The sequence below is a fragment of the Dermacentor variabilis genome, chromosome 2 (assembly GCF_050947875.1).
Source record: "Dermacentor variabilis isolate Ectoservices chromosome 2, ASM5094787v1, whole genome shotgun sequence".
Lineage (NCBI taxonomy): Eukaryota > Metazoa > Arthropoda > Arachnida > Ixodida > Ixodidae > Dermacentor > Dermacentor variabilis.
This window is the reverse complement of record NC_134569.1, coordinates 63,585,979-63,598,799: the sequence shown is the minus strand read 5'-3', so window position 1 is coordinate 63,598,799 and position 12,821 is coordinate 63,585,979. Positions and strand designations below refer to the sequence as shown.

Sequence of the window (12,821 nt, the reverse complement as noted above, 5' to 3'; positions counted from 1 at the left end):
TTAGACCAATCTTTGGCACGAAACTCTACAGCAACGACTCCGTGGTGACGCAAGCCGCCTTGCTCGGTTGGCGTCATGCGCTGTTTTACGACGCGTAGCAGCAGAAATTTATTGACCGCGCTGCTTGAGTGCGCTAACGAAGAAGCGCTGCGCCTAATCTAGAAGCAGTCAGGCTTCTGCGTTACTCCCAATGTGCTTCACCGGGTTATCTTTACCCTGGGTCGTTGCAGTGAGCCCGCTATTACACATTGCACTTTCAAACGACAGCTTTGAGTCGAGAGCGTCCGATATAACACCAAGAGAAATCGATGCTTACTTATATCGTGCGCTTGTATATATCGCCTGCAAAACAACTCGCTGCCTAAATTCGAGGCAAATCAAACAATGGGGTGCAAGTCTTCTCATGGCTCGGCTCTTGAGGGACGAGTACAGTGGTATCTAAAACTGGATGGGAAAATATAATTTTAACTCGCGTCTTCCCTTTTATTTCACACATCTATGGTTAGATGCCGAAGACAGCACCTCCATGCAAGTGGTTAACGTAACTGTCTCCTCATTACTCCTCTTCTAAAGAAAGATAATTAAAGAAAAGATAGACGTCTGACATCGTGTGGTATAGGTCGTCGTATCGATTCTACGTCCTGTATTTTTGGGTCAACTCGTGGTATTCGAAACCCTCTTCACGGGCGCTTTGAGTCGCAGGTAAAGATAAAATGGTCTAGATCAAATTAGTGTGAATTTTTATGAACGCTGACGGCAAGAGCATGCTGAAACCGCATCCACACAATTCCGTGCCCATCCGGAATGAATGTTCTACATAATCGCGTTTGAGTTTATTCTTAGAAGTGGTTGAAGGCAATGGTAATTATAGTGAAGGGGTAGCACGAGGATATCGGCAGTAGTTACGTAAATTAAAACCAACAGTGCTTCGACATTCGTTCGGTGCTCTTCTTACCCACAGCTGAACGGCTGCAAAACCAGAGAGCGTAACAAAGTGCAAGAACAAGAAGGAGTACACAAGATTACGGTGGACTTGAAGCAGACATTGTTTAAAGAAAACTACTGTAAACGGAAACACTATGACGTGCGTCTGTCACTATAGAGGGTACAGGATGAAACGCCAGTTGGAATAAAATTCTCGTCCCTCAGCCATAGCCACTACTTCAAGTGTTGATGAAACAGTTAGATACGTGTAAGGATCAAAATACATATTTTCTGACGTTCTACGCCAACCTCATGTTTGCATCTATGCTGATTTGCTCAGAACATTTCAGCCATCCTAAACAAAATGTACCCAACACAATACAGAGACACCTTCCCATGGTGCGGGGCCACACCCACACTCTATCATGTCACATGGGAATGTCAACACAATCAATCATTTCACCAACACAATAACCCGAGTACGGAGCAATGGGAGAGTCGGCTTACCAGCTGCGAGCTCACGGCCCAGAGGGCCTTAGTGCAGCACGCTAGTGAGGTAGCTAGGCTCAGTGGAGCCCTGGAATATGGGCCCACCCTCGCCGGAAGAGGCTCCAAGTCGCCGGCGCCAAAGAAGACGACGGAGACCTCGAGACGCTAAATCCTTGAAAGAACCAAATAAAGTTCTCTCTCTCTCTCTCTCTCTCTCTCTCTCTCTCTCTCTCTCTCTCTCTCTCTCTCTCAGCCGAGAGTATGGTGACGTGCTGTGCACCTTCTTGTTCGTTCGTCTTTTGCCCGGCCGGGAGCACCAACAGGAAATATCAAAAGGTCCACGGGAACTAGTATGCATGCATGCCACACGGTATTTCACGACAAAAGCCACACACGATCACAACCACATAAAGACGCCTCCCAGACTCCTCTCAAATAGTCACCTCCAAAGAAGAGACCGAATCGGCCTCGAAACGTCGGGACCCTTTATCGCGAACTTGGCTGTAGAAGTTTCCGACCACCTTTAAGTTTAGTTCAGCCATACTTATCTTTTACAGGGCAGCTGTATGTGACTAGCGTTCCATCTGTTTTTCGTGTGCGTCAACAAAAAGTATCATCATCAGCAATGGCTCATACACCCCCCCCCCCCCCCCTCTGATCAAGCCAAAATACAATGGTTCATCCCCTTCGTTATGCAGAGGCTACAGGCATTCAGCAAAGTGAAGCGAACAGTACATACATTCATCGGAATCACGCATACAACTTACAGAACGGCGTACGTTTCAATAAAGAACAAGCTCAAAACAAGCATCTGTCATCCCCAGCCATGGCCCATACCCTCGTAAGGCAAAGGCTACAAGCGCTCAGCAAGCAAGACTACAAGCTCTCAGCAAGCAGGACTACAAGCACTCCAAGCATAAACGTCATGCTTGACTAGTTTCCTCCGGTTCCTCGAGGTGGCGCTCCCGTCGTCTACGCGAATGCATATAAAAATTACGGTAAATGAGTTCGCACCTTTGTTCAAAATTCTGCGTCACCTCTGTGTCGTGTGGTAAACAGCTTCGCTGGTCATCCACCTTCACAAAGTAGAATGGCTCGCGATTTCCTTCTTTTTTTTTTTTTTGTCCAAGCTCCTCCTTTAAATAATGTACCAAATAGCCCAACCCTCCATTCTGTTATTTTCGCATGGCTTCATGCAGACGCATGTTTTTTTTTTTTTCACCTATACCAGTACACTGCGTCACAAGGCCACAAGAGAGAGAGGGGGGGGGGGGAGAATGGGAGGTTAACTAGGCTGAGCCCTGTCGGCTACCATCTACTGGTGAAGAGAGAATAGAGACTGAACGGTGAGAAGGAGAAAAGAAGTTCGCATTTTGCAATGGCCACAAACATTGCCACGTACACTTCCGTACATTCACACCTCCTATATGAAACACACATGGCTCGTGAGTCTACATCCGCTCGATGCTCGGGCCTTTCCCCGGCCGCATTGCTCATATCGCGCCTTCTCTATGTTTATCTTTTATGTTTGCTCAGGACATACGAAAGGTTTTCGCCTTTCGTACCAAGACTCTATTGCGGTATACCAAAAGACACAAACGACTCGGCACTGCTTTCCTCTTGCCAAGCCGAATTACGCAACCTCGGTATCGACAGCTGCCGTCAGCACGGTATTGTTTCGTGCCTCCTGCCACCAAAGTTCCGTAACTACAAACTGCGAAAGTGTTCTGCCTTCCGACAACAATGACGAGAGATGATAGTGAAGAGACAGTCGAGGCGAAAGTAAGGGACGTCGGGCTGGCTATTGTTGACAACTAAATGCCAGAAATAGTCGAACACCGCACACGCGCCTACAGAAGAAAAAAAAAAGAAAAGGCGGCGCTGAATAAAGCAAGAAGAGAAGGAAATAGCAGTAAAAGCCGGCAGAATGGAAAATCAAGCCGCTACGACTGTTTCTTTGTTTTCAGACACGAGAGTTGTCGAGGCAGGTGAAGCCAGGCCCCGCACGCCATGTGCAAGGTTTCCGTGAAAAACCGGCTGCTTTGGCCTTGATCTACCGTCTGCCGGCGTCTCAGAGATGGCGCCACAACCGAACCTTTAGCGAGGAGGTTGACAAACGTGGTGACCATGAGACCACGGAAGGCACCGAAGGCTGCTCGAACGGAGCATTTTACACGCGAGTAAATTGCCGACGGGTGAAAAGCTTCACAAGAACGGCAGTAAATGTTGCTGCACAGCACGATGTCTAAGGAAAAAGGGTAACATAAACTTACCCCAGAAGTAACGGCTTTTTTTCTCTCATCAACTCTTACTTAAGCTCTGCTTAAAAGTGACGCATCTTTTATCGTCAGTAGTAACTTGTTTTAAATCTAATGCGCTGCAAAAAAGTCACCCGATCATCTCCAGTTACCGCTCTCCTAAGTTAGCCGAACTCGTCCTAGTCTGCCAACTGCATATAGCCTCATCAATCGACCAATTCATCCGCCTCCATTTATTGCAGTCCCTTTTCCTTGGCACCAACTGTTGCTCTGACTGTGCAAATGGTCACTTTCTGTACATAATATACTGCTAACACATGGCTGATAACGTTGTTACACAACGCGAAACACAGAATCTCTCTTGGACCAACTTTCACGTTCTTGGACTCGTGCAACTTGCCCAACTCAATTTATTCCTCTTGAGCTTAGCCATAACGTCATCTATCCAAGTTTGCTCTGAAATGCACACCGCCGTCTTTCTATACTTCTTAGCGTTACATCTATCGTTTTCTGTTGCAGCGCTCATTCGGCGGTCGTAAGCTTTCAATCGAGTTCTTCCTCTTTCTTTTTTTTTTTTTTGTCATGCTGGTCAGTACTAACCTTCGGGGCGCAGAGCTCTCTACCTGCGGGCATATCTGACAAAGGTCTATGTAAACGTACCTCCCCAAATCGCAAGTTAGGAGAATCGCCGTCGAGGCCCCGTTTCATGAAGGGACGCCCCGCCTAGTGGCGCCAGCGTCGACCGCGTGTATATACTCACTCCTCGCGGCAGCATAATAGCGCCGACTCACCGAATGCAATTGAGTGTGGATAACGAGATAGCGTCGACTCGACCGCCGTGCCGAACGACGACGTCTTAACGAATTCTGGTCGCGTCGTGGCTGACGCATCCGCCCGCGAGAGGCTGCGAGCGTCGCGAGGCGGCCCACTACTCCCGCGGGCGGAACCACACTTCGCCAGCTTTAGAGAATTGTGTCAGCTGCCGGCACGGGCGCAGACAAAAGTGTACTCTGGCGCGCATGCGTGTTGCCCATAATGGTTGTCGGCCTACGTGTACGCGCTCCGATGTTTGTCTGGCCTTTGAAGGTCGCAGTTCCACGGTTAGAGCCAGCAGCAGCATGGCCGAGTCAGACGTGCACGGTTGAGGAAGGGATCCCGAGCGTTTAGGCGAGCACAGAAGCACGTTGGTGAAGGTTCACAGAAATGGAGCGTTTGGACATTTTGAAATACAATCGATGCGGAGTTTCTGTAGGTTAACAGAACGGCGCAGAATTACAATAACCGAACGGTTGCCAACTAATGGAAAAGCGGTGGAGCGTGTGACCCGCGTAATGCGAAAGTTGTGGGTTCGGTCCCCACTGGCGACAACTTATCTTTTCGACTACTTTCATTTCCTATTTTCCCTTCATTATTTTCTACATTTCAATTTCGACCATAGCACCTTATGATTTGACCTTATGATTTGACCTTATGACCTTATGATTTCGTTGGCTTCATGGCCTGTTACATGGTCGTGATTAACAAATGTCGAGCCGTTCTGTTTCCCTTCTGCAGGTTCACGTTGACTGATGAGATTAGGAAATTTGAAGGCATAATGTCAGCTCGGTACACAAAGCACACAGATAATTCGATATCTTTGGGGAAGCCAGCTTTCGTGGGTTATCAATCGGTCATTCTAATGACGGAGCGTCTAATATTTAAATAAGCGGTTATATCTGAAGACCACCTGCTGTGTGGCAGCAGTGACGTCGACGCAGCACCTGCGATGGAATCAGGCGATACAGCAAAGTGCCAGCACAAAAAATTTGCGTTTCAACTTCGTTTGAGCGGTAGTGACCCGAGTCGTCATTAGTAGGTGAGAATCGCAGTGCAGAGAAGCGCCACCACGATCCAGTAAAATGGTTGTCGCGTTCTTGTCTCACGCCCTCTGTATTTTTTAATTTATTTTGTTCATTCATTTTAGTTTAACGCAAGGTGGAGATGTGTAAGGGATAACGCAGGAGATACGGCCATAAAAATCTATATATTTATCTCGTTCAGTCACGGTGAGTACACGTGAAGACGCAACTTGCTTTTGTACGCTTCTACTGGTGACGACAAGATTAACATAGCGCTGCATGCAAATGTAATCTATACTGCTAACAAAAAAAAAAAGTTCATGAATAACTTTAGTGCGGAGAGTAATGCAAAACAATGGCACTTTAAGCACTACCAGATTTGATGAAAAGTTCAATGTGTCATTCGGTATCGCTGATATTATTAGTGTTCATTCGGGCGGCAGAAGACATTCTACTCAATATTAACCAGCGAATCTATTTGCGGCCAAATATTTCAGGGTTTCTTTTTATAAAATCAACGCATAAGTGGTGAACATCCGTAACAGTTATGTTTTCCTTTTTTTTTAATTACGACTTCTAGCCTGACGTGACCTAAATATTTATGTTCCGCGTTCAAATATCCCTTCTTTCATAGTTTGCTTCGTGCTTCCAGAAAAATGCATGATTTTGGAGGCCTTGAGAAACACCCAGTCATACTTCGAAACTGAATTGGTTAAATATTTTTATAGGAGAAGAAAAAAGAAGAAAGAAATGGAAGGCGTTAGACGATGGAGGAAGCCATATGCAACACAACAACAATTTGGCGGCGTGAATCGTCACTTGATGCACTAATATGCTGTCAATGGTGAATAAAGGCGCTGTTGAGCACTGCGTAACACTGAATAAATGCAATGCCCTGGGACCAACTTCCACATGTATTGACCAAGAAAAAATGCTTAGGCACTCACGTGGAGGACAATGTACGAGTCTCCCGAGTAGAAACTTCCGTACATCTTGGGGTCGACAGGCTTCACTTCCAGCTTCTGCAAAACCAAAAAGAAAAAAAAAAGAAGAAGATAGAAGAGAATTAGCCGCAGACACCGGAGAGCGTGGGCAGATAAATTGTACGGACGACAAACAATGCAAGAACAAGAGCGTTTCTCGTCAGCAGGTCTTGTAGCGCCCAACAGGTGGGCCCGCGCGATCGTCGTCAAGGCTTTGCGCGTCAGTCCCCTCAAAACAACGAAGGCGGCTGTACGTGTTTCGGTATTGAGCTACGTTACTTTCAGGTCGTATGCTTTCGCGCGTGCGCATCGCACGCACGTTCTACGCCATCCGCGGCTGCCAATTTGCCCAGTATTTAGTCTATTTCACTCCCACAAAGCAGGTGGATGTTTTTGTACCATTCCAGTAAAACGTCATAAAGCAGCATTCACCGGTGAAGAAAGCGAAAAGGAACCGTTTAAAAGCCACTGCAAAGTTAATCTGCTTTGACAAATAGAGGATCGAGGATTATTGAGGTGGTAATAGGATGAAGTCTTATAAACAGGCAGCGCGTTTAAACGAAAATGGGTAACACCTTCCAACAGCAGCTTGTGTTCTTTTATGCGCAGGATGACGCATCTTCTCGCGTCTATGCACTTCTTTCTTTAAAGCAATGAGACGACGCAATTGAACCTGAGGTGTACGCGGGAACATTTGCGTCGCATTACGTTCATTAGAAGCGAATATTTCGTGGCCCAGCAATGCCATTCTAATAGAGTTTACAAGTTCTTCTCTATATTTTTGTTATTTATTCATTTTGTTAGAGGTAAAAGGTTCAAGTACTGCAGTGAAGCTTCGCTTTTCAGACCACTCTAGGACAAACACGTGACACTACCACAGTAATGTCGGTCTTTTCGTCATCCGGAATGAGCTCGCTCAGTGTATTACACAAACCGACAAGAAACGCGCGACTAAACAGTAACCCCAAATGCGCCATGAGATAATACTAAACAAACTAAGCACTACCCTATCACGAAGGCTCAGGCGCCATGCGTATCACGCCTTTGCTTTGCTTAGAAGCGCGTTATTCCAAACTGAACTTGATATACTCTATACTGTATCGTTCTCGACATTCGTACTTAGAATCTGCTAGCTCGAATTTTTTTTTTTACTTATTTAAGTGGAGTATTTACGTCTTTGCAACATTGGCGCTTATTAATAGCCGCTGTTCGCAACTGTTTGCAACCAACTCTTCCATAGCTGTATTACCAGATTTGTACGTTAATGCCATTATTCTTCACTTCTAAATACATTTTTCAAGGAAACCGAAGGTAGTCTTTGTCCTGATTTTCGTGCTTCATCTTATTTGCCAGGAGCATAAGCAGAGCTCTGATTTTATGTCTTTTTGTTTTTGTTTTATTTTTATCGAAATGCTTTATATTATCTTCATTCTGTTGAGTCGCAATCTTGCCGCAGCGTAACTATCTCAGAGGGCGCACAATATGGTGCAAGGCGCTTTACACTCGAAGTTTATGATGTATTTTTGCGCAGCGCTCACAAATCGACGAAGGACGAAGCAGAAACACGCGGGACAGGCGCTGAGTCGCAACTGCCGTTTATCTTGAAAAAAAAAACATTAATAAAGAAAGCCATTCGTAGTCTTTGAAAACGTGCCGAACCACCCGAAGCGTTGCTGTCTTCTTGGCGCATACTCCAATTTGAAGCACATCATGAGCTCCTATCCGACTTTGCCACGCGTGCTCGACAAATATTCAAGTTCCCTATTCCATAGCCGAATTGACGGTTGACTGACACATCTATCCGCTTTTCTTCTCATGTGAAATGCTTCGATTATTTCACGCGCAGACTGGCCTTTGTGTCTCGATAAGACCATGGTTTACAACCACATTCTCGGCAACGACCTTCTAGGTGAGACGGCTTGGTATCAGCCAGCGAACGTCTGTGCTCACCGAGTCTCAAGTTGACACACCGTCCTCTTTGGACTATATACCTATTTCCGTAGGAAAGCGGTACCTGATAAACTATGCCAATTTCACAGTCAACATACTTAGGCTTGTGACTAATGGCGCAGACATTTTGGAGAAACATTGTTGAAATTCTTAGTTTCCGATTTACTTAATTAAACACTCGTTGCCGACAATTTATTGAGTGAAGAGAAGACGACGTCTACTCCATAGCGCTTGGCAGCCTTCTTCAAGCCATGCGAAAGCTTGTGTGCGTATGGAATAACCACGCATTTCTGTCCACGACCGTTCTTATTATCTTGTGTCGCTTGTTGCTCGGATTTAGTTCATCTGAACATTTTTTTCGCAAGCCCTGAAGACAATGTGAACAGGGTAGCCTGCCTGTGTTAGCCTTTCTACCTGCTCGTTAAAACTAACACGCACTCCGTGCACGCACGTTTTTCCTAAAGCTGGCCTAATACAGGAAAGCGCTATACCTTGTTTGGTTATCTTAGAGTGATATTAACTGTAATTAAACAACGGTTTCAAAGTTCTGTGGTGGTAGCGCCAGCAAACATGTGTGGGTAGGAATTTCAGCTGTAAGTCCAGGAACTGAATTTCTTGCAGGAACTTTCATGCAGCATATCCGCAGTAAACTTAAGCCCTGGCCCACATACTCTAAATACTTTGAGAATGTCCACACATTGCCGGCTATAGTCTAGGCTGCAATATGATCAATGATCGTCGACATACCGAAACACAGGCTTTACCACTCTTTCAAGGCCCACCGCCAACTGCCTATCAACACGGCTCAGAAAATCTCGCTTAGTACGGGTGCAACTCCAGATCCTGTATACACACACCACTTTTCTGTGTGCAGTGCATACTACTGTCGTGTTGGACAACAGTTGGTTTAAGGTGAAAAGTAACAGCTCGAGAAAAGATTCGACTGATATGCCGCAACTTTCGTGGAGTGCGTATTCGTCATTGTAGCCACTGATGCACACGTTTACGCTTTTCATGAGTTCATTGTGTTGTAGTGAGTAAAACAAGTCTTCCACATCCACGCTGACGGCTTGACAGTTTCCTGGGTTGTTTTCACTTAGAAACTGGTTCAAAGCAAAGGAATTTGCCATCCGGTACGGGTCATCTTTGTTCAATGTGTTCAGCTGCCTCTGCAGATAGCCTGCGACGTAGTGCTGCCAAGTGCCATTTTCAGTAACCATATCTTTGAAAGGTATCTCGGGCTTACGTGTTTTTGCTGCGAAAAATATATGTTAGGCTAATGAATACTGATGAAAAACTGCAGGATGACGACAAGTTTGACCAGTCAAGGAGAGGAAGATTAAAGTCGCCAATAAGGTATGTGAACTCGGTTGGACAGAGCTGGGTGGCTTTAGCAATGCTGCTGCGCAGTTCATCAACGTAGCAATGACTATAATTTGGAGGGCGGTAACAAACGCCTATCAAAACTTTAGCAGAACGGCAGCGGCATGCGGCCCAGACAATCTCCAGACCTGAAGATGTGTCAGTAATGTACGATGCGATAGTCTCTTTAATAGCCAGGATGACGCCACCACCTCTTCTATCTGAGCGATCGCAGCGATAAATATTATAGGTTAGCTTAATGGGAAGAATTTAGCGATCGGCTAAGTCGGGGGAAAGCCAGGTTTCGGCGAGAGCAAGAATAGTGCAGTCGCAGTCTTCAAGATAAGATGAGACGAGTTCGCGTTTCGACATCAGGCTTCTAATATTAGTGAATTATGTTGTTAACGATGTAGCAATGCGATGAGTTAACGGCGATTCACATGTGTCTCGGTCTAGCTATCTGCTGATTTCCACTACTGAACGCTTTGTGGCATCATGTGCATAAGATTTGTCATCAATGCGCAGTCGGTCAACTGAAAGTTTGAATGGTTTATTTAATGTTTTCGCGTGGTCGATCAATTGTTTTCTGGCTTGTCGTGTAGAAAATGAAAAGTCCTCTCGAACGTAGAAACCAGAACTTTTTAGTTTGTGCGCAGAAGCCAAGATGCGTCCTTTATCTTTAAAATATGTCCGCTTAGCAATGATAGGTCTGCGCTTTTCATCAGCAAACTTACCTTATATGTAAGGAATCTATGTAAGCCTTCTTAACCGCTGCTACCATTCTGTATAACTTGAAGCTGTCTAGCATGGACAGGGCTCTTTGTTTAACTTTCGACAATTTCTCAGTGAAGCCCGCGAAGTTCTTGTCAGTTGTCTGCTGCACTTTTTCCTTGCACAATGCATGGATGCGTATGTGGAATACTTGTCAGCGTTGATGTGGAACTCTTGTTTTACTCATTACCAGACAATGAGCTCATGAAAAGCGTAAAAATGTGCATCTGTGACTACAACGACAAATACGTATTCTACGAAAGTTGCGGCATCTCAATCGAATCTTTCCTCGAGCTGTTATATTTTCACCTTAAATCCACTGTTGTCCAACACGACCGTAGCATGTACATGCAGAAAAGCGGCGTGTATGTACAGGATCTACAGTTACCCCCGTACTAAGCGACATTTTTTCTGAGCCGTGTTGATAGGCAGTTGGCGGTGGGCCTTGACGCAATGGTAAAGCATGTGTTTTGGTATGTCGACGATTTCTTCGTAATTTTTCGCTGCCTAGATTACAGCCGGCAAGTGTGGACATTCTCAAAGTATTTGGAGAATGTGGGCTGGCGCTTAAGTTTACTGCGGAAATGATGCAAGAAAGTAAAACAGTTCCTGGACTTACAATTGTAATTACTACCCACAGATGTTTGCTGGCGCTACCACCACATAATTTTGAAACCGTTGTTGAATTACAGTTCAAATCACTCTAAGATAATCACGCAAGGTATAGCGCTTTCCTGTATTAGGTAAGCTTTTGGAATCGCTTGTTTGACGCCACGTCAGCGGAAATACACAGCAAAACCTCTCGCGCGGTGTACAACGCTACGTGCGAAGTGAACCTCGAGGCAGTGCCTGCCCAGCTCGTCAAAATAACTCGCGGAGGGTTGGATCGACGTCTTTCTTGCAGAAAGGCTAAAACGATTTATACCGAAGCCGTCTGCGCCGCCGTTCCTTCGCGCGCTTTTGTTTACGCTGGCCTATGGAAACAAACGTGGCGATGAGAGAAGTCGTGCTTTCGCTGGCCCGTGGACGCTCCCGGGGGGACGGGCCACACCCACTCGATCTCGTGATGGTCGAGTGGACGAGGAAGAGAAGAAGAAAAAGAAAGAAAAGGAAAAAGGAAGGGAAGTGGGCATCCGGTGTAATACGTCTGTGCAAGTTCCTTGCGCCGGCGGAGCAGGATGGGGGTGGCGTGTGCGATGCCCTTTTAGTGAAGGGGGTATCATATTTCCGTCGAGTGGCGGCATCCTTTCGGTTTGCGGCACCACGCGCGAATCGCTTCACACGCCCACCATTCTGCTTAATATACAATGGCTGCAGCCATCGATAAGCGAGGATGTGGACGTTGCTTCGCCTGCCGCCTCCCTCGTTGTATGGATCCATTCTTTTCAACAGTTCCCTGTTGTCTATTTCATAACACTCTATTGTTGAGCCCGTGTTGTATAAGTGCGTGCTCAATTGCGGGTCGCTACTCTGGGCGCAGTGTTTGTGAGAGGACTCAGCATGAAGCCTTTTGATGCGGTGTCGACGACGTGGTTGCGACATGTTACGTAACTGCAGTTCACGCTGCCCGAAAAAATCACGAGGATAGCTATTGAAACAATTAAGCAAAGCACATGAAAGTCGGTCTTTCTGAGATGACATGTTTGTGTGGTTCGTCACGAACGACCATAACGTTTTCAAAGGAAGTAAATCCCAGCAGTCGCGATGACCAGAATGGAGGGCTGGACGCGCACTGCGCACCAGTCGAGGATGACCGGCGGAGGACTCGAGGCGCGCATTCACACAAAGACACCCCCAACCCCCGCGTGCGGCTACGGGAACATACATATTCATTGTTTCGATTTTAGCTAACATGTCTGCAACGCGAATCGTGAGAGTTCCGGCAACGCTCACACGTGCGCAAGTTCTCAACCTCACTCACTCACTCACTCACTCACTCACTCACTCACTCACTCACTCACTCACTCACTCACTCACTCACTCACTCACTCACTCACTCACTCACTCACTCACTCACTCACTCACTCACTCACTCACTCACTCACTCACTCACTCACTTCCAACAACAATAAATGATCGCGGCTGTTCTCCTTTGTAAACAGGTTCTGTGGTGCACACAAATCACGGATCCCAATCTCCACGCTCCTGTAAACTTAAATCAACGCCGAAAGATTGAACTACTCAGCGCCAACAACGTCTCAAGTTCTTTGCAAAAGTATTGCGGCGCCACTCTATCACCATTGCTT

The 12,821-nt window shown here is 46.3% G+C and overlaps 1 protein-coding gene across 3 annotated transcripts in view; it reads right to left on the bottom strand.

The window, feature by feature from the left end:
• Gel (Gelsolin) overlaps nt 1-12,821 on the bottom strand; it is a 109,207-nt gene that overhangs the window by 80,690 nt on the left and 15,696 nt on the right. For all 3 annotated transcript variants that reach the window (XR_012825990.1, XM_075680792.1, XM_075680793.1), the window contains exon 2: nt 6,457-6,531. Coding sequence is in view for 2 of the 3 variants with exons in the window: in XM_075680792.1 (XP_075536907.1) it covers nt 6,457-6,531 (75 nt within the window). In the remaining variant the exon portion in view is untranslated. The remainder of the gene's footprint in view (nt 1-6,456; nt 6,532-12,821) is intronic.